Source organism: Vitis riparia, chromosome 18 (genome assembly GCF_004353265.1).
Source record: "Vitis riparia cultivar Riparia Gloire de Montpellier isolate 1030 chromosome 18, EGFV_Vit.rip_1.0, whole genome shotgun sequence".
NCBI classification, from domain to species: domain Eukaryota; kingdom Viridiplantae; phylum Streptophyta; class Magnoliopsida; order Vitales; family Vitaceae; genus Vitis; species Vitis riparia.
Genome location: NC_048448.1, coordinates 3,019,805 through 3,042,363, shown reverse-complemented (window position 1 = coordinate 3,042,363; position 22,559 = coordinate 3,019,805). Strand labels below are relative to the sequence as shown.

Genomic DNA, 22,559 nt, shown 5'->3' with positions numbered 1-22,559 from the left:
TAAGAGGAAACAGATGGTTCAAGGAATCGACTATGCATTTGGACAGGTGGGACCCAAAAGTGGGGTGTTCTCAAAATGGCGAAAGAGCCGAGAGTGTTTGGGTAAGAGTCATGGGATTGCCGTTGCACCTTTGGAGTCAGGAAGCCTTCAGAAAGATAGGAGATTGTTGCGGGGGATTCGCTGAAGTGGATGCAAATACTGCAAATCTCAAGGAACTAAGGTGGGCCAGAATTTCAGTGAGATATGCAGGTGTAGAATGGCCGAGTACCATGCAAGTAGTAGTGGGATCTTTTTGTTATGCTCTCCAGCTATGGTGGGAGGTGAAACCAGGCTTGTCGGAAGTGGTTCCGGCCATTAGAAAAGATAAGGGCAAGGAGCGGGAGGTCAGGGATGATGGAGAAGGAGTTACACGCGCTGGATTCATAAGGGTGGGAGAAAAGATGTATGGGGAACCTGCAAAAGTGGCTGAGAAGTACAACGCAGAAGAAGGCAGCTGCAGCACGAAAGTTCAGCCCTCTGGTACTGTGCAGGGAGCAGCATCAGAGACTGACGGGTCAAAAGGAGACCGATCTTCAGCTGGGGGGAAGAGTTTGCACTCTGGGCCTGGAGATTTTATGCCTCTGGGCCGGCAAGATGATTCGGGCTGGGAAAGAGAGCCCGCTGAGGAGGGCCAAGGGATTAAAAAACCAGAGGTAATGGGCCGGCCCAATTTAAAGCTTTTTAAAGGCCAGACGGGGGAGAGAATACCCATTTTGGAGAATGCAAAAGGGGTTAGGGCTCCCGATGGGCGACGCAGTGGTGGCGGAGAGCAGGAGGGGGATTTGCTTGGGTTCAAGCTAGGATCGCCTCGTCCGGTCGTCAATTCCTCAGAAATCACTGACGAGGCGTTATTGGAGGAGGCCTCCAGGTATTCCGATCAAACCTCTTCTCCTTTCTCATCTCTGGGGAAACGGGATATCTCTCTCTTTTCTACTCCTTCTGGGTGGGACGGGAAAGGTGTCGTCATGGCAAGGACTTCCGACCGGGGAACAGCTTCAGATGACGAAGGGGGTGCAGTCATGGACCCGCTTCGGATGATTTTGGCGGACGGAAGGGAGGCTGAGGTTTCGGACATGGTGGGTAGAGAGGCTGGGAATACCGAGGAATTATCAGTGGGGGTTTTGGGAAGAGACAAGGAGGAGAGGGGCAAAGAGGGGGATTTGTGTTGGCAGTCTAGTAGCCTGGCTAAATTTAGCCGTTATCTAGGAATGCCAACGGAGGGATTTGAAGGGGAAATATTGTTCTTGCTCAAGAGAATGAAAGAGAGGAAGATTCAAAAAGGCAATTTGGATGGCACAAAGAGGAGAAAATTAGAGACGTCAAAATTCGAAAGAGAATTGAGAAAATTGGAATGGACTGTGAACTATATTGGAGGTGGAGGAGGAGGTGAAGGAGGGGGAAGCACGAGTAGGTCTAAATGAAGCTCCGAATGCTCACCTGGAATGTAAGAGGGGCTAATAATTGCGACAAAAGGAAGGTGATCAAAGCTTTGATTAGGAAAAATAGGGTGGACTTGGTTTGCCTACAGGAAACCAAGATTCAGGAAATGACCACGGGCATCGTTCGGAGCTTAGGAGTGGGTAGGTTCATTGAATGGGGAGCTATAGACTCAAGGGGTGCAGCCGGAGGAATAGTGGTGATATGGGACAACAAGATGCTGGAGTTGGTTGACATGCAAAAAGGATTGTTCTCTATTTCGTGCACTTTTAAGAGCTGCGAGGATGGTTTTATATGGACGTTTACTGGGGTTTATGGGCCAATTTTAAGGAGGGAGAGGGAGAGTTTTTGGGAAGAGCTGGGGGCCATTAAGGGGCTTTGGAATGGGCCGTGGTGCGTTGCAGGGGACTTTAATGCCATCCTGAGTCCGGAAGAGTGTAACAGAGGAGGGAGATTGAACTCAATTATGAGAAGGTTCGCAGAAGTGAAAGAAGATCTGGAGTTAAAGGACCTGCCCATGGTGGGGGGCCCTTTTACATGGACTGGAGGAGCGGGTAATCAGTCTTCTTCAAGGTTGGATCGTTTTCTGGTTAATGAGGAGTGGGATAGCCATTTTGGAGATGCGAGGCAGTTTCTCCTTCCAAGACCCGTGTCCGATCACTTCCCGATTCTTATGGATGGTGGGGGTATGAGAAGAGGCCCTATCCCGTTTAGATTCGAGAATATGTGGTTGAAAGCTGAAGGTGTCAAGGATTTACTGAAGCAATGGTGGGAGGAAGGCAGATTCAGTGGATCTGCAAGTTTTATCTTGGCTGAAAAATTGAAATTTATGAAGGCTAAGCTGAAGGAATGGAACAGAAACAGTTTTGGAAGGGTTGAATATAGAAAGAATACGGCACTGGAGCAGATGGAGTATTGGGATGCAAAGGAGAAAACCAGCAGGCTGTCATTGGAAGAGCTGGAAGCCAGAAACGAAGCGAAAGAAGAGTATAAAAAATGGGTCTTACTTGAAGAAATCACGTGGAGGCAAAAATCCAGGGAAGTGTGGCTGAAAGAGGGAGATAGAAATACCGGTTTTTTCCACAAAATGGCCAACGCACATAGGAGGAGGAATAATGTGGACAGAATTAAGATTAACGGAGCGTGGCTCACGGAGGAAAATGATATCAGGGAAGGGATCGCCAATGCTTTTAAGACGTTGTTGTCTAATCCGGGGGAATGGAGACCTTCTGTTTCTGGGCTGCAGTTTGAGATGTTAGAGCCTTTGGACGTCAGTGCATTGGAGTCTCCTTTTATGGAAGAGGAGGTGCTTGACGCCCTAGAAGGCTGTAATGGGGATAAAGCCCCGGGGCCAGATGGATTCTCTATGGCCTTTTGGATTTTTGCTTGGGATTTCGTGAAGGCTGATGTGATGAGCTTCTTTAAGGAGTTTCACGAAAATGGCAAATTTGTTAAAAGCCTAAATGCAACATTTATGGTCTTAATTCCAAAAAAAGCAGGGGCTGAAGCTTTAGGGGATTATAGGCCTATAAGCTTGGTGGGAAGCTTGTACAAGTGGCTAGCCAAGGTATTAGCCAATAGGCTAAAAAAAGTGGTTGGAAAGGTGGTCTCAAAAGCTCAAGGGGCGTTTGTGGAAGGTAGACAAATCCTAGATGCAGTGTTGATAGCCAATGAAGCCATTGATTCGACCCTTAAGAATAATGAGAGCGGCATTTTGTGCAAATTGGACATAGAGAAGGCGTATGATAAAGTGGACTGGAACTTTATTCTCACAATCATGAAGAAAATGGGCTTTGGGGAGAAATGGATTAGGTGGATTCGGTGGTGTATATCCACTGCAAGCTTCTCAGTGATGATCAATGGAACCCCTACGGGCTATTTTCAAAGCTCCAGGGGTTTGAGGCAGGGTGATCCCTTTCCCCCTACCTCTTTGTCATTGCTATGGAGGTCTTTAGTGTTTTCATTAAAAGGGCAGTAGAGGGAGATTTTTTATCTGGTTGTAGGGTAAAAGGTCGGAGCGAAGAAGGGGTCCTAATTTCCCACTTGCTGTTTGCTGATGATACACTGGTGTTTTGTAAACCTTCTCAAGATCAGTTGACGTACCTCAGTTGGCTTCTCATGTGGTTTGAGGCTGTTTCTGGATTGAGGATAAATTTGGAAAAAAGTGAATTAATTCCAGTAGGGAGGGTGGAGAGTATGGATGATCTTGTTGAGGAGTTTGGATGTAGTATGGGTAGTCTTCCAACTACCTATTTGGGGATGCCCCTGGGAGCTCCTTTTAAGTCAGTCACAGTTTGGGATGGAGTGGAAGAGCGCTTCAGAAGAAGGTTAACTATGTGGAAGAGACAATATTTGTCCAAGGGAGGAAGGGCGACTCTCATTCGTAGTACTTTATCGAACTTACCCATCTATTTAATGTCATTGTTGTGTTTACCAAGCTCAGTTAGACGAAGATTAGAGAAAATTCAAAGGGATTTCCTATGGGGTGGGGGCAACCTGGAGCATAAGCCCCATTTAGTAAGATGGGAGTTGGTGTGTTTAAGCAAGGTGAAAGGAGGCTTGGGGGTCAAAAGCCTATCCCTCCTTAACAAGACTCTTCTTGCTAAGTGGAACTGGCGTTTCGCAAATGAGAGAGAGGCTTTGTGGAATCATGTAATTAGAGGGAAGTATGGAGAAGCTAGAGGGGGATGGTGCTCGCGGGAAGTGAGAGAGGCTCATGGTTTGGGTTTGTGGAAAGGAATTAGGGCGGATTGGAAGTTGGTGAGTGATAGGATGGCTTTCATAGTTGGTAATGGAAGAAGGGTGAGCTTCTGGAGGGATAGATGGTGTGGGGAGTCTCCTCTGTGTATGACCTTCCCTTCTCTTTTTGCTGTGACGGTTGAGAAGGAAGCGAGGGTGGCAGATATATGGGATCCTTTGGCTGAGGGGGCTGGGGGGTTGGAACCCCTGTTTTTTAAGAGCGTTTAATGACTGGGAGGTTGAGGAGGCAGAAAGATTTATGGAGAGGATTCAGAGTAAAAGAGTTATTGAGGATGTGGAGGATATGGTATCGTGGACTGAAACCAAGAGCGGTAAATTCTCGGTCAAGTCTCTTTATATAGCTCTTGAAGCGGGTGGTTCATCTTTGTTTCCTTCAAGCTTTATTTGGAATGCGAATGTGCAGCCCAAGATTTGTTTCTTTGCATGGGAGGCCACGTGGGGCAAAGCTTTAACATTGGATCTAGTCCAGAAAAGAGGATGGGCCTTGGCGAACAGATGTTTTATGTGTCTTGAGAAAGAGGAGACCATAAACCACCTCCTTCTTCATTGTTCCAGGACAAGGGCTTTATGGGATCTTCTCTTTGCCTTATTTGGGGTGTCTTGGGTTTTGCCCTTTTCAGTTAGAGAGACCCTTCTGAGTTGGAATGGCTTCTTCATGGGTAAAGACCGCAAGAAGGTGTGGAGAGCTGCTCCTCTTCACATTTTTTGGACGGTTTGGAAGGAGAGGAATCGTTTGGCATTCAAGGATGAGTCGGTGTCAATTCAGAGATTGAAACAATCTTTTATTCTTACTTTATGGGCTGAGGCTAAGTTGTTCATAGACGATTGCCCTCTAACTATAGCTAATTTTATTGATTGGTTGGGCTCTAAGTAGGCTTGTGGCTATAGGTTTTTTGTCTTTTGGCCATTGATGGCGGGTGTATAGGTTTTGTATACTTAGAGTCGCTATTTTAGCGTCTCATTCCCCCTTTTTTAATGAAATTCATTTACTTATCAAAAATTCTATTAATTAAGGAATGGGAGCACCATAAGCATGCTTTTACTAATGCATGCAAATGGTGGTTTTGCATGTATATGCGATTATAAAATTTTAATTTGAAAAACAATATCTATTTTAGGTTGTTAAAATCTCATAGAGATTAGACCTTAAATGAAGAGATGATTGTTTATCTAAATGCGAAAACAAAAATCTCATTAGGAAGTGCCAGCAACTTAATATCTCAGAATCCAAAATAAAAATGCATAATCTCAAGACCATAGTTGTTTCTTGTATAACTTTAATCCAAGGAGAAGCTTGGGTCTTAGGGAAGGGCTTTGGCATGGATATTTAGTTACCATTAGGATAGCAAGAGGATGATACAGCAGCAGAACAGGAAATAAAATTTTACTGTTGAAAACCAAAATTCCTATTGTAATAATTCTTACTCCTTTGGAGAACCTGAATTTTTGTTGCATTAAATACAAATAATATGTACAAAATAACAATGAATGAAAAGTTCTGTAGAAAGGAAAACGTTACTAAAATTAAAGGGGGGCATGAAATCCCCAATGATTTCAACTAGAGAAGACATCCTTCTCTTGGCCAGCCTATCAAGTTTTGGATTTGCTGATCTAGATTTCTATAAGTAGAAGCTACATCAAACCCCATTTACATGGGCTTAGCCTCCTCAAGGAATATGCTAATGTGATTGGGATTCAAGTGTTTGATGCATTTTATGACGAGGAATTATGGGAAGATAAGGATTTGGTTAGATTAGTGAGGTGGTTAGGGCCTCTCGAGAGTCAGAATTGTTGCTATATGTTATGGCTGTCAGCCTGAAGATCATTTGCACGTGGTTTTTATTGTTTAGAAGGGAGCTCTAAGATGACTGAAGATTGTTGTTATTGACCTGTTAATTTTGCATTTACTTCATTGAAGGAATGAGGCAACAAGGTGTTTGTTGCTTGATTCAGAGTATCCATTTATAATGTTCTCTAAGTGTTTGTGAATAATAAGGAAAGGGATTCATGGAAGTTTAACAACTGGATGCGCAAAATCATAGATACTGCAAATGAGTTGGGTTGTTCTTTCTCTTGGATTCCTCATTGAGCTAATCAAGTTGCAGATCAGTTAGCCAAACAAGGAGCAAAGCATTTGGCCTCCTTTGTTGGAGATTTCCTTCCCCCCTTGATTGTCCAATGTTTTTTTTGTTATACATCTTTGAAGGATTGCTTATACTTCTTGTATTTATCAATTGATTGAAGAATGAAAATGTTTGTTTCTAACAAAAAAGAGGAAGAAAAATTGTTTTTGTTGTTGGTTCTTTTTCAATGAAGTTCCCATCTTTATATGGACTTGCATTTTGGGTGGAATCTTCACAATTGAACTATTGGCCTCTGTCGATTATGATGGGTATCGTTGCATGCTGTTCTTGTGAGGGATTGGTGTAGATTTGGTTCATGGTTTTCTTCTTATATGGAGGTGCCATTAGAGGGGATTTTAATAACAACTGGTTAATATTCATCATGGTTAGTATCCATGTTTCTCTCAGTATGCCTTGCTTCAGGTCCTGGGGGCATCTCAAAGCCATTTTCTTTGCTTTACGATCTATTAATTTGAAATTCCTCTTATTTAGATGAAGAGTTCCTAATAGAGCCATGGTATCCCCTCCCATAAACTTGTTCATGTGTACAAAATTGCTTGCTAGGGTTCAATTTTTTATAATCTTCTACGTTGCATGATGCTTTCAGTTAATCCACTTTAAATTTTGGTTTAAAGTTTGACTAGCTCAAACATAGAGCTTAGGTATTGAAGTTTATGAATTTTTATTCACTTTAAAACAATGGTAACTTTTTGTATTTGATTTGAATTCTAGATCTTGTGTTAATTAGTATTTGGTGTTGTGACCTTGCCTAAGCATAAGATTTCCATTTTCCAAAGAAAATATAAATTTCTTGTGCTTTTTTTCTTGATATTTTTTGAGGATCCACAGGTATGTAAAATGAGCTTTAAATTTCTTCCTTGTTTTTTTTTTTGATAAGCAACAGCAGAAAATATATTAAAGAAGGCCAAAAGGCCGCACCGCATACAGGAGGTATACAAAGCAGCCACAAGGCCAAAAAAACAAAAACAAGAACACCTCACTAGCCCTTAGGGGACCGCTACCCACTCCAAGAAGCCTAGAAGTGAAGAGGACTCCTCTCCCCTATACAACTTAGCCCAACTCCACAGATTACATACAAAAGAATTCTTAAGAGTCTGAATAGCCAAAAGACCCCCTCTAAAAGCTAACCTATTTCTTTCCTTCTACACCGTTCAAAAAATACATAACGGAATGGTCTTCCATATCTTCTTCCTTTTTTTACCCACAAAAGGGCCCCTCCAACAGAACAACGCCTCTTTTACCTTCTCTGGAAACACCCACTGAACCCCAAATAAGGCAAAGGCGATTTCCCAAAGGGTCCTAACCACTGTACAGTGTAAAAGAATGTGATTTACATTTTCCTCTTCACAACCACACAAAAAAAACAATTTGGAAGCTGCCACCCACGCATTTGCAGCCTATCCAACGTGAGGATTTTTTCCTAAGTAGCCTCCCATGCAAAGAAAGCTACTTTGGTTGGGACCTTATCCACCCAAATATTTTTTCCCGGAAAAACAAGAGGATTAGGGGCTGCCAGCAGATTGTAAGCCACCCAAATCCGAAAACTGGCAGAATCCCCACCTTTCCAAAGCACTGAGTCCTCCTCTGGGGTTACTCTGATGTCCCTTAGCAAAAAGAGCAAATCTTCTATCAGCACCAGCTCCCAATCATTAGAATCTCTAACCAATCTGAGATTCCACCCTCCTTGGCCAAGCCTTGGGTCCAACACATCATTCACCAATTCATTACTGCACACTGCCAAGGCAAAAATCTGGGGAAACGCTTGGGACAGCGCTTCGTTGCCGCACCAATGATCAGTCCAGAACATGATCTTAGTCCCCCTTCCCACCTTGAACTTCATGTTATTCCAGCACCAGCTCATCTCCTTTAAAATCTCCTTCCAAACTCCCACTCCAAAGGGCCCCCGGGCTTCCTTAGATTTCCAACCACAACCCTCCAACTCATGCTTCACCCCGATTACCTTCTTCCACAAGACATCCTTCTCAATGGCAAATCTCCAAATCCACTTGCCCAATAAGGCCTTGTTCAATAACCCCATCCTCTTAATACCAAGACCCCCCTTCTCCTTTTGAGTACACACCACCTTCCAATTAATTAAATGGATTTTCCTATCCGTGTTTCCCCCTCCCCAAAGAAAATCTCTTTGTAATTTCTCAAGCCTTTTAACCATTGACTTAGGCATTCTAAAGATGGACATTTGATAAATAGGAATGCTAGCTAGGGTACTCTTAATCAGGGTGATTCTCCCGCCCTTAGACAAGTATTGTCTTTTCCAACAGGCAAGTCTTCTCCTCATTCTTTCCTCCATCCCATCCCACGTGGACAAGGCCTTGTGCCGGGCCCCAAGGGGCAGCCCCAAGTATTTAACCGGAAAGCTTCCAATTCTGCAGCCTAACTCCACCGCCATTTCCTCAATATTATCAATCTCCCCTACTGGTATCAGCTCACTCTTGGCCAGATTGATCCTAAGCCCAGAAGCCGCTTCAAACCACGCCAAAATCCATCCAAGATGAGTTAATTGATCCTTGCTGGCCTTGCAGAAGAGAATAGTGTCGTCTGCAAAGAGCAGATGAGACACCATAATCTCTGCATCCCCTCTACCTCTTAGCCTACAACCAGAAATGAAGTTCCCCTGCACCGCCCGCCTTATGAGTGCACTCAACACTTCCATGCCCAAGATAAAAAGATAAGGAGAACTTGGGTTTCCTTGACGCAGACCCTTAGAGCTGGAGAAGAAGCCTGCTGGAACCCCGTTAATAAGGACAGAAGATTTTGCCGTTGAAAAACACCACCACATCCAATCCATCCAGCGCGACCCAAAGCCCATTTTTTTCAAGACCTTCATAAGGAAGCTCCAACTGATGCTGTCGTAGGCTTTCTCAATATCCAATTTGCACACCAGCCCCTTTTCTTTCCTCTTCTGCCAGTAGTCAACCACCTCATTAGCTATGAGAGAGGCGTCTAGAATTTGTCTCCCCCTCACAAACGCATTCTGATCAGCTGAGACCACCTTATCTAACACCATTTTCAGCCTATTGGTCAACACTTTGGCCATAAGCTTGTACAGCCCCCCTAGCAGACTGATAGGCCGAAACTCCCCTAGGTCCTCAGCCCCACCTTTTTTTGGAATGATGACCAAGAACGTGGCGTTCAGACTTTTGGCCATGCAAGCTTTGGCTTTAGCTGTATTAAAAAACATTTTTTCTGTGATTTTAATTTCTTGAGCTAGTCATACTGTTCTACTCTTTGTTTATTTATGCTATGATATGTTACAAATGGATTTTTGAGAGTACTCCAGTGTGAGGAAGGTGTCTGTGCATTGAGATTTGTGCTTTCTTAGTTTTTTATTTGATATTGATGGGATTAATAAGCATTATGGATATGTACTGCAGGAGAATGTTGCTGAAGAAGTGCAGAAGAGGATTCAAGCTTCATTTTTGAAAATGTCAGCTTCCTTTCCAGACTCTTGCAAAGCTGAAGAATGCTTTCATAAATTAAACCAAATGAAAGATAATAGCATATTTAAGGCTTTGCTACAGCTTTTGGATGAAGTCACCTTAACAAGTGCTGAGACCACCAGAGTGCGTTTCATCCACTTGCTATCTTGGATAATGTTGCATCATCTGTAGAACACCACTTAGGTTGCCATTGTGATTAATTCTGTTCTATCATATTTTCTGTGTTGCTGGTTTAATTTAGTTGCTTAATATTATTATGGGCTTTTATCATATATTTGTTTTCATTAGCTATTAGATATCATGTCTATGAAGGAAGTTGTTGGATATTGTGTTTTATGTCATAGATTTGCAAGTGTTCTTATCAAGCCTACATTTGATGCTTACTAGACATCTTTTGAGGGAAAGAATCATGGGATATGTGGGTTAAGATAAATTTGAGACCTTATTTAAGAGATGGACTGTTGTTTTCTTAGGTCTATTAATGAGGGTAACGAATTGAATAGCCAAATGAGTTCTGTTAATATGTTTTATTGAGTCCCTTCTAGTATTTATGAGAATTTAGGCTCACATCCTTTTGATGCGATGCATTTATTTGGTTTGTAATTATTTCTTTTTGTTTGCTTTGAATAACTCATCCTATTGGGACCCTTTATTTCTTTTTATTCCAACATTGTGATTGTTTATTATTGAGAAAAAAAAGTAGGCTAAGACAAATTTAGAATTCTAATTTAATTGGTCTTTAAAATAAAAAATCTTCTGAATGTCATTCTGTGGTCAAACACATTGTCAATGGCATTTTGTAACCAAAAGAATCTTTTGAACTCACATAAAAACAAAATCTAGTTTGGATAGCATCTTGCAGCAGAAACATCTGTTTCTTTTGTTGAATTCAGTGGTTAATGAATTAGAAGTGCCATGTTTTCATGCCCCATATAACAAAGATAGAAAACCTCAATCTCAGATGCTGCAGTTACTGAGGATGTTTTGAGAGTTCTTAAGTACTTCAATACAGTGTCAGCCTCACAAGCAGTTCAAGTGGCATGTTCAGAGCTTCAATCTTGAAAAATTGAGAAGCTAGAAATTTTAATCATGTTCTTTTCTTTCTCCATTGCAAGTTGTTTTCTGTTCTTTGTCCTTTACTAGGATTGTTGATCAGCCAAAAAGGAAAATGGTCCTTGGCTAGGATTTTAAAGATCCTTTCTGAACAGTTGATTAAATTTCTATGATTTTAAATTTGTGTCATCTCCACTCCTCATCCTTCTTAAATTCTAATTATTTACAAGTAACTTCTTTATCAGGATAAATTTCTGAAAATGATAGGGGAGAGGCATCCACATTTTGAGTTTCTACAATCTCTTTCCAAGAAATGCTTGTTTAATATATTCAGCTCTGAGCATGTACGCTGTATTTTAGAGCATATTTCCAGCAACAGAGTTGGCAATAAGCACTTGGAGGTTTCTTCTTTTGACCTTCTTTTGGTAAGAACTATGCTGCTTATGAGGGTAATTGTTCAAATTGCATTTCATATAAAGTGTTTTAAATTTGACCGATTGGTTGCTATAGATGTTTGAAATGTGATATCTACACTGTGTGTACTTATATATCTTCATTCATTTCAAGCATGTCTTGCTTCTGTTGATTGTATTTTGGGTATTACTAAAATATCTGGATTTGTAGGCTTTAATAAGTTTTCATGGCTTCATTTATTTTTTGCTCAAATGTAACATGTCCATTCCGGCGGACAGATGTAAAAATATCTTGCCAAAGGATTTCACTATTTCTTTCATTTTTGTTGAGCTAATCACTTCCCATTTAAACTACTTCCCCAATTCCGAATCACAAACTCCCAAAGGATGGAAAAGGAAAAACGACAACCTTTAACTTTGTATATGATTAAACAAAACAAGAGGAATGAAGTTGAAACAATCATTGAATAGCTTCCATCAATTAAGCTATATAAACCACTGGCTGTTGAGCATTGAGGTGCATGCTCGGCCCATGTGTATGACAATTCTTTCAAACCTGAGCTGTTCTGCTACTCATGGGAAGGGGTCTACCTGATCAAAACATCTATAATTGACTGATTGTACTGCATTGGTCTCCTTTTGTGCTTGTTTAGGTGAATGCTTTGGAGCTCAGATTGATCTCAGCAAGATGGGTGCAGTCTTGTGACTAAGAGTCATAAGAACTAATGGAGAGGCAATTGACCATCTCTTTCTATACTGTTCGATAAACTTTGGGGTTATGACATAATGTATTCAGACTAGCCATGATGGATTGAGTTCAGCCCTAGGGTAGATGTGACAAGATGATCATTTCATATAAGGGCTCCATTATAGGCAAGACACTTTGGTAAATTGCCTGTCTTGTCCCATTAGAAGCAAGACCGTTTGGCAAATTACTTGTCCCACATTGCTTTGGATTGTGTGGTAAGAGAAAAATGCTTGGATCTTAGAGGGTAAGTGGAGGACGTTAGAGACGTTGTGGGTCTACTTCACTTTTATTCCTCTTTTAGGGCCTCTTGTATTGGAACTTTTAATGGAATTCATCTCAATGTTATTTGGTTCTATTGGAATTCAATATGTAGATCAAAAGGGTTTGGTTAGCAATAAGAGGATCTAAGTCTATCTAATCAAAAAAAAAAAAAAAAAGAGGATCTAAGTCTAGGTTTGGGGAGACAATATCTATGCATATTCTTATGTGGTCTAATTCATTTTTTATGGATTTTCTTGTATAGTGAAGGAGTTCAATTATGTTTTGATCAGTTTTTTTATAATTGTGGGGAGAATTCCTCATCCTTCTCAAGTCTTTCTTTTCCATATTTAATACATCATTTGTTTTTGATCAAAAAAAAAAAAAAGGGCATAAGTAGTTTTCAAATAATAGAGAGAACAAAAGGGGTGTAATTAAGTTTTGGTAGAAGAACCACTTGTATGAGAGATTTTGTGTAAAAGTTAGCTCTCCATATTCTTTCCGCATGTTATTGGACCAACAAGTTCTTGCTTCATTGATGTGTTTGGTGACATTGAGTGCAAGGTTACACATTAACTTTTTTTTTTTTTTGGATAGGCTTGGACATGAAACTCTAATTTACAATGTATTCCTTGTCAACTTATCTTGTTTGCTAGCTCAACTGTTGTTACTGTTCATTGTAAATTATATGTACTTTGTTATGCCATTTTATTGCAGGTTATTGTCAGCATTTTTCCTTCTCTTCTGAAAGGCTCGGAGAAACTGTTTCAAATGTTGTTATTTAAGGAGGACATCCCATTTCAAGAAAAATTGATTCAAGTGTTAGGAAAAGCAGGTCCTCACATTTCTATTAAACTCAGGTAGTTTCTGCTTTCTTTCTTTCTCTCTTTTATTTTATTTATTTATCTTTGGTTTTTTGATTCTGATGCAGGTAATTCTGCTGTTGCTTTATGTTTATCTTGATATTTGAATCTGTTTAAGCATAATGTCATGCTATGATGTTTGTACGACTCAAAAAAAAACCTTTAATGGTTGTTTTCTATGCACTCCCTTGTATTGAAACATATCTTAAAATCAATAGCATGTTTTCAAAAACAATGGCTAAATAGATGCTTCTCCTGAATGGATCACGTCAGTTTCTATCTGTTTTTCTCAGAACAGAGCTTTGTATGGCTCAAACTGTGTGTGCTCCTTTTCTTGATAAACCTGTCTCAACATAATGTCACCCTTTGAAGCTTATATGACTTGAAAGGAAACTTATTTGGTTTTGTGTCTTCACAACATGGCACTGGTGTGGTATGAGATCTTTGTAAGATACTTATTCTTTACTTCAAACACAGCTAATTGGTTTGCAATTGATTCTTTTTCTTTTATCAGCGACTAAAATAGAGGAGTTTGCTGAAACTTGGGTTTTCATGAGGATATTTTGAGACCTTGTCTGATTTAGCTAACTTTGATACCTTGGAGCAAGAAGGGGGTCTATCCCCTGAACTTTTAGTCCAGAGAGCTTTAAGAAAAGGGGAGCTAGAGGAGTTGATTTTGAGGGAAGAAATACATTAGAGACAAAAAGCTAGGGTGAAATGGGTTAAAGAAAGGGATTGTAACTCAAAATTCTTTCATAAAGTGGCTAATGGCAGGCGAAATAGGAAATTTATCAAGGAGTTGGAGAATGAAAGTGGCCTAATGTTGAATAATTTAGAGAGCATCAAAGAGGAGATATTAAGGTATTTTGAAAAGCTCTACGCGAGTCCTTCTGGAGAGCCTTGGAGAGTGGAAGGCTTAGATTGGTTCCCTATATCTGGTGAGAGTGCGTCTAGGTTGGAATCCCCCTTTACTGAAGAAGAGATTTCTAGGGCCATTTTTCAGTTGGATAGGGATAAGGCACCGGGGCTGGATGGCTTTACCATTGCAGTGTTTCAAGATTGTTGGGAAGTGATAAAGGAGGATCTAGTGAGAGTGTTTGCAGAGTTTCACAGGAATGGAATTATCAATCAAAGCACTAACGCTTCCTTTATAGTTCTGTTACCCAAAAAAAGCATGTCAAAGAGAATCTCATACTATAGACCTATTAGCTTGATCACTAGTCTATACAAGATAATAGCCAAAGTATTAGCAGAACGTCTAAGAGGGGTACTTCATGAAACCATCCATTCTACTCAAGGAGCTTTTGTTCAAGGGAGACAAATTTTGGATGCAGTTTTCATAGCCAATGAGATAGTGGATGAGAAAAGAAGATCAGGGGAGAAAGGAGTTGTCTTAAAATTGACTTTGAAAAGGCCTATGACCACGTGAGTTGGGGCTTTTTGGATCATGTGTTGGAGATGAAGGGGTTTAGTCATAGATGGAGGAAATGGATGAGAGGCTATTTGTCTTCGGTTTCTTTTGCAGTCCTAATGAACGGTAACGCGAAAGGGTGGGTTAAGGCATCTAGAGGTTTAAGACAAGGTGATCCTTTATCCCCTTTTTTGTTCACTCTAGTTGCAGATGTATTGAGTAGGATGTTATTGAGAGCTGACGAGAGAAACGTCTTGGAGGGTTTCAGGGTGGGTAGGAACAGAATAAGGGTATCCCATTTACAATTTGTAGATGATACCATTTTCTTTTCTAGTACTCGAGAAGAGGATATGATGACCCGTAAGAATGTTTTGCTGGTGTTTGGGCATATTTCTGGGTTGACAGTTAACCTTTACAAAAGTAATATCTATGGCATTAATCTTGAACAAAATCATCTTTCTAAGTTGGCCGAGATGCTTGATTGCAAGGCTTCTGGGTGGCCTATACTTTACCTGGGTCTTTCTCTGGGAGGGAATCCTAAGGCGTGTGGTTTTTGGGATCCTGTGATTGAGAGGATATCAAGGAGATTAGATGGGTGGCAAAATGCGTATTTATCTTTTGGAGGCAGAATAACTCTCATTCAATCTTGTCTCACCCATATGCCATGTTACTTTCTCTCCTTGTTTAAGATTCCCGCCTTAGTGGCAGCAAAAATTGAGAGATTGCAAAGAGATTTTTTATGGTCAGGTAGGGGAAGGCAAAAAAGATCATTTGGTTAGTTGGGATGGTTAGATAGTGTATCGTTTTACGTTTCCTTTTCTTGCCTTATTGTATTGTGGGTCCCACTAACATGTATATATATACCCAAGTCCAATGTGTATTATTAACAGTTTTTTAATAACAAAAATTAGGGATTCTCCCTTTTCTCTCTTTTCACATGGTATTAGAGCCAAGGGAGAAAAAAAAAACCTAATTATTTTCGGTTTATCCGTAAATCAATTTTGGGAAACCTTTCCGTGACCGTGTTTCATTCCGGTCACCTTTCCCATCTCTTAAAGCTTTTCGCTCAACCCTATCGCCGTTAGAAAACCCTCACTGCCGACGACTTTTCCTGCGACTTTTTCCGGCGAAGTCCTTTCCAACACCGACCATACCATCAAGTGCGCAAGGAGGAGATCTTCAAGTTTTGTCAAAGCACTGGAGGGAGATTCTCAATCACGCGTCGGCCACGCGCATTTCTTCTCTGGCGGCCTAAACCTCATGCGTCGGCGCGTGGAGAACTTTCCGGCCACGCGCTTCCACCTCCAGCCTCGCTTGACGCCGTCTAGCCACCCTCCATCTGTGCTTGTGCCATCCGAGCCCTGCAAGTGCATTTTTTGGGTTTTTTTGGTCTCCGTCGGCCCTCTAAACAGCCTTTCCGACGACCTCTAGTGACTTCCTCTCCACCCCAAGCCCTGCACGTGTCTTAGGAAGTATTCTTCTACCCTTCTAGTAGTGCCACATTTGTTTTTCTTTACTATTTGGTTTCTCACAGCCGCGAATCCTCGGTTTTTCTTCTTTTAGCCGCGATCTGAAGCCGTATTAGGGTTCTCTTCAATCCAAATATTTTTCGTTCTCCAGATAAGTAGATATGACTACTAAAAATTCCATTTTTTCCTCTGTCATATCTGGATCTCCTATGATTACTTCGGATAAATTGGTTGACAGTGAAAATTATTTGTTCTAGTCTGCCTCTGTGGAGCTTTGGTTTATGGGTCAAGGTTATGAGGGTCACCTTGTTACGCAGGAGGCGGATGTCCCTGAGGTTGACAGAGTACAATGGAGGAAGATAGATGCATAATTATGTAGTGTGTTATGGCAATCAGTTAATCCTAAGATTTTGCTTTATCTTCGGGCCTACAAAACATGCTTTAAATTTTGGAATCAGGCGAAAGAGCTATACATGAATGATATCCAACGTTTTTATAAGGTGGCTTCTTCTATTGTCAATGTCAGACAACAAGACATGAATTTGTCTACTTATATTGGCCAGATTGCCTCTTTTAAGGAGGAATTCTTGACCGTGATGCCTCTTACTACTGATGTTGGGGATCAACGAATACAGATTGACAAGTTTTTTATGGTTCTTACGCTTATTGGCCTCCGTCCAGATCTTGAGACCGTCCGCGATCAGATTCTTGGCAGTTCCTCCATTCCATCCTTGGATGATATGTTTGCTCGTCTCCTCCGTATCTCCTCCACTCAGACTTTGCCATCTAATAACACTTTAGATTCTTCTGTGTTAGTTTCTTAAACTAACTCTCGAGGGACGCAGTGGTAACCGAGGTAGAGGCCAACGTCCTTATTGCACCTATTGCAATAAGCTTGGCCACACTCGTGATCAGTGTTATTAGTTACATGGGTGGCCTCCCCGCACTGCCCACGTGGCCCAGTCATCTGATCCTCAGCCACCTCAGCCTCCCAGTTCCTCCACATCTCAGGGTATTTCCCTCATTGATAGTGGGTATGATGACTATCTCCGCTATCAGGCCACCAAGTTAGCTTCTGTTGCTTCTGCTTGTCTTACCCACACATCTTCTCTTGGACCTTGGATTCTAGATTCTGGCGTTTCTGATCACATATCTCGTAATAAGGATCTTTTTTCTTCTATTACTACTACCTCTGCCTTACCTACTGTTACCTTAGCTAATGGTTCTCAAACTGTAGCTAAAGCCATTGGTTTGGCACGTCTTCTCCCTTCTCTACCTCTCACTTCTGTCCTTTATATTCTGAGTGTTCCTTTAATCTTATCTCCATCAGCAAAATCACTCGTACTCTTAACTGCTCTATTACTTTTTCTGATAAATTTGTGACCTTGCAGGACTGGAGTACGGGGAAGACGATTGGCATAGGACGTGAGTCTCAAGGCCTCTATCACCTCACCTCGCCTTCAACTCTTGCAGTTTGCATTTCCACTGATGCTCTCCTCCTCATCCACAGTCACCTAGGCCACCTTAGTGTCACGGACTTAGTCGTTCACTAAGCTCGTGCGGCACTTAGACAAGCCAAGACCCTTGATCTTGCTAAGTCAGCCTTGCTCCCTCAATGCCTAGCTCTCTTGGGTAAGACACTCGCGACTCGAAAGCTTAAAAAGCTAGGTAGGCAACCCTTGAAAGAATGAAAGCTCTTTATTGCTCAAAGAAGCTTTTACAAGTGCTTGGATGCTCACTTGCTTGGTTAGGAAGTGATTTGGGTGGTCCCTTGGCCAAATGAGGCCCTCACCTATTTATAGGCACCAAGGGAACTCTCTAGAACCTTGGAGGGTTCCTTACAAATCAAGAATATTCTAGAACTCTCTACACTAATCTATGTACATCCTTATGTACAAGAAATCTCTAGAATTCTCTAGAAAGCCCTGGACTCCTCTCATGCCTTCTACCATAGTGTAGAGATGTGTGGACATCTCTAGGCATTTCTAGAACCTTCCACACTCTTCCCACTAATGGCTTAGTGTAGATGGCTCCAGGAGTCTCCAGAAGCTTCCCTCCTCCTATATAAGCCCATGGGGAGGGTCATTTGAAGCATCCTGTGACACTCTCCCCCACCCATGCTGTCGACGTCCTCGTCGTTGCCTCGTTCTGAAACCTCTCGATGTGTTTCCAGAACTTTCTCAAAGCATCCAGATGTTCCCAGCTTGCCTGCCTCTTAGGTAGTCCTTTCCATTGGACTAGATACTCTATCACAGGAGGAACCCCTTGTCTCCTGGTGACCCGTTTAGCCAGGATGTTCTTCACCTCCTTCTCCCGTGAGGCTCTAGATGGATGCAGACCCGTGCGTTTTCGATGCTCAGAGTGCTGCTTCCTCTTACCCATTGAGTTCACCTTTCCCTTGGTGACCTCTTTCACGTATGTGCGGGCTACCTTAGCTCGCTCCCCTTTTTCCTCATTTCCTTGCACCCCTGCTAGTAAGGAGGTCTTAGGCGTACTAGGCTTTGGGTTGAATTGGAGGGCACCTAGTAGCTGCATTGAGCCCATATGTGCTTCGTCCTCCTGCTCCCTCTCCTCGATCATGGCACTAAGCGCCTTCCTCTTTGGGCAATCCCGTGCCCAATGTGGACCGTCACATAGGAAGCATTTGGTTTTAGGTGTGAACTCCTTCCTTTCCGCCTTACCCCTTCCTTCTCGGACGTTAGGCATCTTGCCTGATCCCTTTTTAGGAGCATTGTGGTCCCTTGAAGCCTCGTCTCCCCCACCCATGGCGTGGCTATCCTCCCAAGACTCAACCTTGGGGGAGTCTTCCCTCTTATAATCCATTAAAGACTCTGCTACTGCCATGGCAGTGGCTAAGTCTTGAACACCTCGGCGTCTTAATTCCTGCTCGGCCCACCCTTGCAGGTTATCCATGAAGTTGAATAGCAACTCCTCCTCAGTCATGTTAGGAATCTCAAGCATGAGTGAAGAGAATTCCTTGACATAGTCGCGTATCGAGCTTGTGTGCTTGAGACGCCTCATGTTTTTCCTAGCCAGGTAAGCCACGTCCTCGGGGTAGAACTGCCTCTTGATCTCCCTCTTGAAGTCCTCCCATGTCTCTATGGTGCAAGTGCCTTTCTCCATATCGGCAAACCTCCGACGCCACCATAGAGTAGCTGTGTCAGTAAGGTAGAGGGTTGCAGTTCTTACCTTAGTCGCCTCATCCGTCAATGCGATAGCCTCGAAGTATCGCTCCATATGCCATAAGAAGTTATCCAACTCCTTGGCATCCCGCTTGCCACTAAACCCATATGGCTTCGGCACCTCCACCCTAGATGCCTCATGTGTGGCCATGACCCGTGCCGACACAGCAGCCTTGTAGATGGCCAACTCCTGCCTAACCTCCTGGTCTCGGGACTCCATTCGAGTGGCCAAGGCCTCTATCCTTGACTCCATGCTAGCAAGCATGCTCAAGACCTTTCCTTGGAAGGACACAAACTCCTCGTGCGATACTGGCTGAACCTGTGAGACTTGCACCCCCTCACGAAGGTCTTGGATCTGCTCCCTTAGATCCTCTAAGCCCTTCTCCATGCCTTGCTCGATCAAGTCCAACCCCTCCCGAGTGTCCGCCATGGCTAGCTCCACCTTGGCTAGCCTTGCCTCCATGTTGGCTAAGGCGTCACGAGACTTATCCTTCCTACCCTTGCCCCGTGCAGTAGGCTCGGTCTCCCTTCCACGGGTTTGCTCACTAGTCTCATCCACATTAGAGCCCGACATGCTTCCTTTGCTATGCCCACCTCGTAACCGCGCTCTGATACCACTTGTCACGGACTTAGTCGTTCACTAAGCTCGTGCGGCACTTAGACAAGCCAAGACCCTTGATCTTGCTAAGTCAGCCTTGCTCCCTCAATGCCTAGCTCTCTCGGCTAAGACACTCGCGACTCGAAAGCTTAAAAAGCTTGGTAGGCAACCCTTGAAAGAATGGAAGCTCTTTATTGCTCAAAGAAGCTTTTACAAGTGCTTGGATGCTCACTTGCTTGGTTAGGAAGTGATTTGGGTGGTCCCTTGGCCAAATGAGGCCCTCACCTATTTATAGGCACCAAGGGAACTCTCTAGAACCTTGGAGGGTTCCTTACAAATCAAGAATATTCTAGAACTCTCTACACTAATCTATGTACATCCTTATGTACAAGAAATCTCTAGAATTCTCTAGAAAGCCCTGGACTCCTCTCATGCCTTCTACCATAGTGTAGAGATGTGTGGACATCTCTAGGCATTTCTAGAACCTTCCACACTCTTCCCACTAATGGCTTAGTGTAGATGGCTCCAGGAGTCTCCAGAAGCTTCCTTCCTCCTATATAAGCCCATGAGGAGGGTCATTTGAAGCATCCTGTGACATTAGTCTATCCAAGTTCCAGAAAATGGTCCCTCGTTTTTCATCTTTGTCGTCACTTGCGTGTGAGTCATGTTAGCTTGGGAAACATACTTGTGTCTCGTTCCCAAAGCGTTTGAATAATTAGGCAAAGTCTCCTTTTGAACTTGTCCACACTGATGTTTGGGGTCATTGTCGGACCGCGTCTACTTTAGGATTTTAGCATTTTGTCACTTTCATTGATGACTATTCTCGATGTATTTGGTTATTTTTAATGAAAAATCGAGCTGAGTTATTTTCTATTTTCCAAAAATTTTATGCTGAAATCCAAACCCAGTTCAATATTTCTATTCGTGTGTTACGCAGTGACAATGCCAGAGAATATTTTTCTGCGCCATTTACTTCATTTATGTCCTAACATGAGATCCTTCATTAGTCTTCTTGTGCTCATACTCAACAAAATGGGGTAACTGAACGTAAGAATCAACATCTTGTTGAGACAGCTCGTACTCTCCTTCTCCATAGTAATGTCCCTTTTCGTTTTTGGGGGGACGCTATTCTTACAACATGTTATTTGATTAATCGTATGCCCTCATCTGTATTACACGATCAGATTCCTCATTCCCTTCTTTTCCCTGACCAACCACTTTATTTCCTTCCTCCTCGTGTTTTTGGTTGTACTTGCTTTGTTCATATTCTCACTCCTGGACAGGACAAACTTTCTGCCAGAGCCACAAAATGCATCTTCTTGGGATATTCCAGACTTCAAAAGGGTTATCGTTGTTATTCCTTTGAGACTCATCGCTACTTTCTCTCCGCTGATATCACTTTCTTTGAGGACTCACCGTTCTTCTCCACCTCTGAGTCTCTTCCTGTTTCTGAAGTCTTACCCCTTCCCATTATCTCCCCACCTGATGCAGTGCCTTCTCGTCCACTTTAGGTTTATCATCGTAGTCATCGTGTCACTGTTCCTCCTTTTTTGGCCGAGGTACCTGCTGACTCATTTCCTATCCCTTCGGCTTCTCCTGCCCCGACTCTGCCTCCTTCTGCTGACTTACCCATTGCTCTTCGGAAAGGTAATCGATTTACTCGTAATCCTCACCCCATTTTACAATTTTTTGAGTTACTATCGATTATCTTCATCCTATTTTGCACTTGTTTCTGCTATATCTTCTGTTTCTCTTCCCAAGAGCACCTCTAAGGCTTTTTCCCATCCAGGCTGGTGACAGACAATGGTAGATGAAATGGCTCCTTTACACTCTAATGACACTTGGGATCTTGTTGTTTTACCCTCTGGTAAATCTACAGTTGGTTGTCGTTGGGTCTACACAATTTAGGTTGGCCCTGATGATCAGGTTGATCGCCTTAAGGCCCGCTTAGTTGCTAAAGGCTATACTAAGGTTTATGGTTCTGATTATGGTGACACTTTCTCTTCTGTTGCCAAGATAGCTTCTGTTCTTCTATTGCTCTCCATGGCTGCTATGCGTTCTTAGCCTCTTTATCAGTTAGATATTAAAAATGCTTTCCTTCATGGGGATCTTGTTGAGGAAGTTTATATGGAGCAACCACCTGGTTTTGTTGCTAAGGGGGAGTCTGGTTTAGTGTGTAGGTTACGCCATTCTCTATATGGCTTGAAACAATCTCCTCGAGCATGGTTTAGCCGTTTTAGTTATGTTGTTCAGGAGTTTGGCAAGTTCCGCAGTACAGCAAACCATTCCGTTTTCTATCATCATAATTCTTTAGGACAGTGTATTTATCTGGTAGTTTATGTGAATGACATCGTCATTACAGGCAGTGATCAGAATGGTATTTAGAAACTAAAGCAACACCTTTTCACCTACTTTCAGACTAAAAACTTGGGGAAACTCAAGTATTTCTTAGGGATTGAGATAGCTCAATCTAGTTCCAGCGTGGTTCTTTCCCAAAGGAAGTATGCTTTAGACATCTTGGAAGAAACCGGTATGTTAGACTGTAAATAGGTAGACACTCCTATGGATCCAAATGTCAAACTTATACCAGGATAGGGGGAGCCTTTAGGAGATCCTTGGAGATATCGGCGACTTGTAGGTAAACTGAACTACCTCACCATTACTTGTCCAGACATTTCTTTTCCTGTAAGTGTTGTTAGTCAATTCCTATAGTCACCATGTGATAG

General features: G+C 42.4%; 1 protein-coding gene across 2 annotated transcripts in view; it reads left to right on the top strand.

Annotated features, from left to right (window-relative positions):
- LOC117906754 (sister chromatid cohesion protein PDS5 homolog A) overlaps nt 1–22,559 on the top strand; it is a 79,672-nt gene that overhangs the window by 24,952 nt on the left and 32,161 nt on the right. For both annotated transcript variants that reach the window (XM_034819928.1, XM_034819927.1), the window contains exons 11-13: nt 9,773–9,961; nt 11,137–11,316; nt 13,028–13,170. In XM_034819928.1, the coding sequence (XP_034675819.1) occupies nt 9,773–9,961; nt 11,137–11,316; nt 13,028–13,170 (512 nt within the window). The remainder of the gene's footprint in view (nt 1–9,772; nt 9,962–11,136; nt 11,317–13,027; nt 13,171–22,559) is intronic.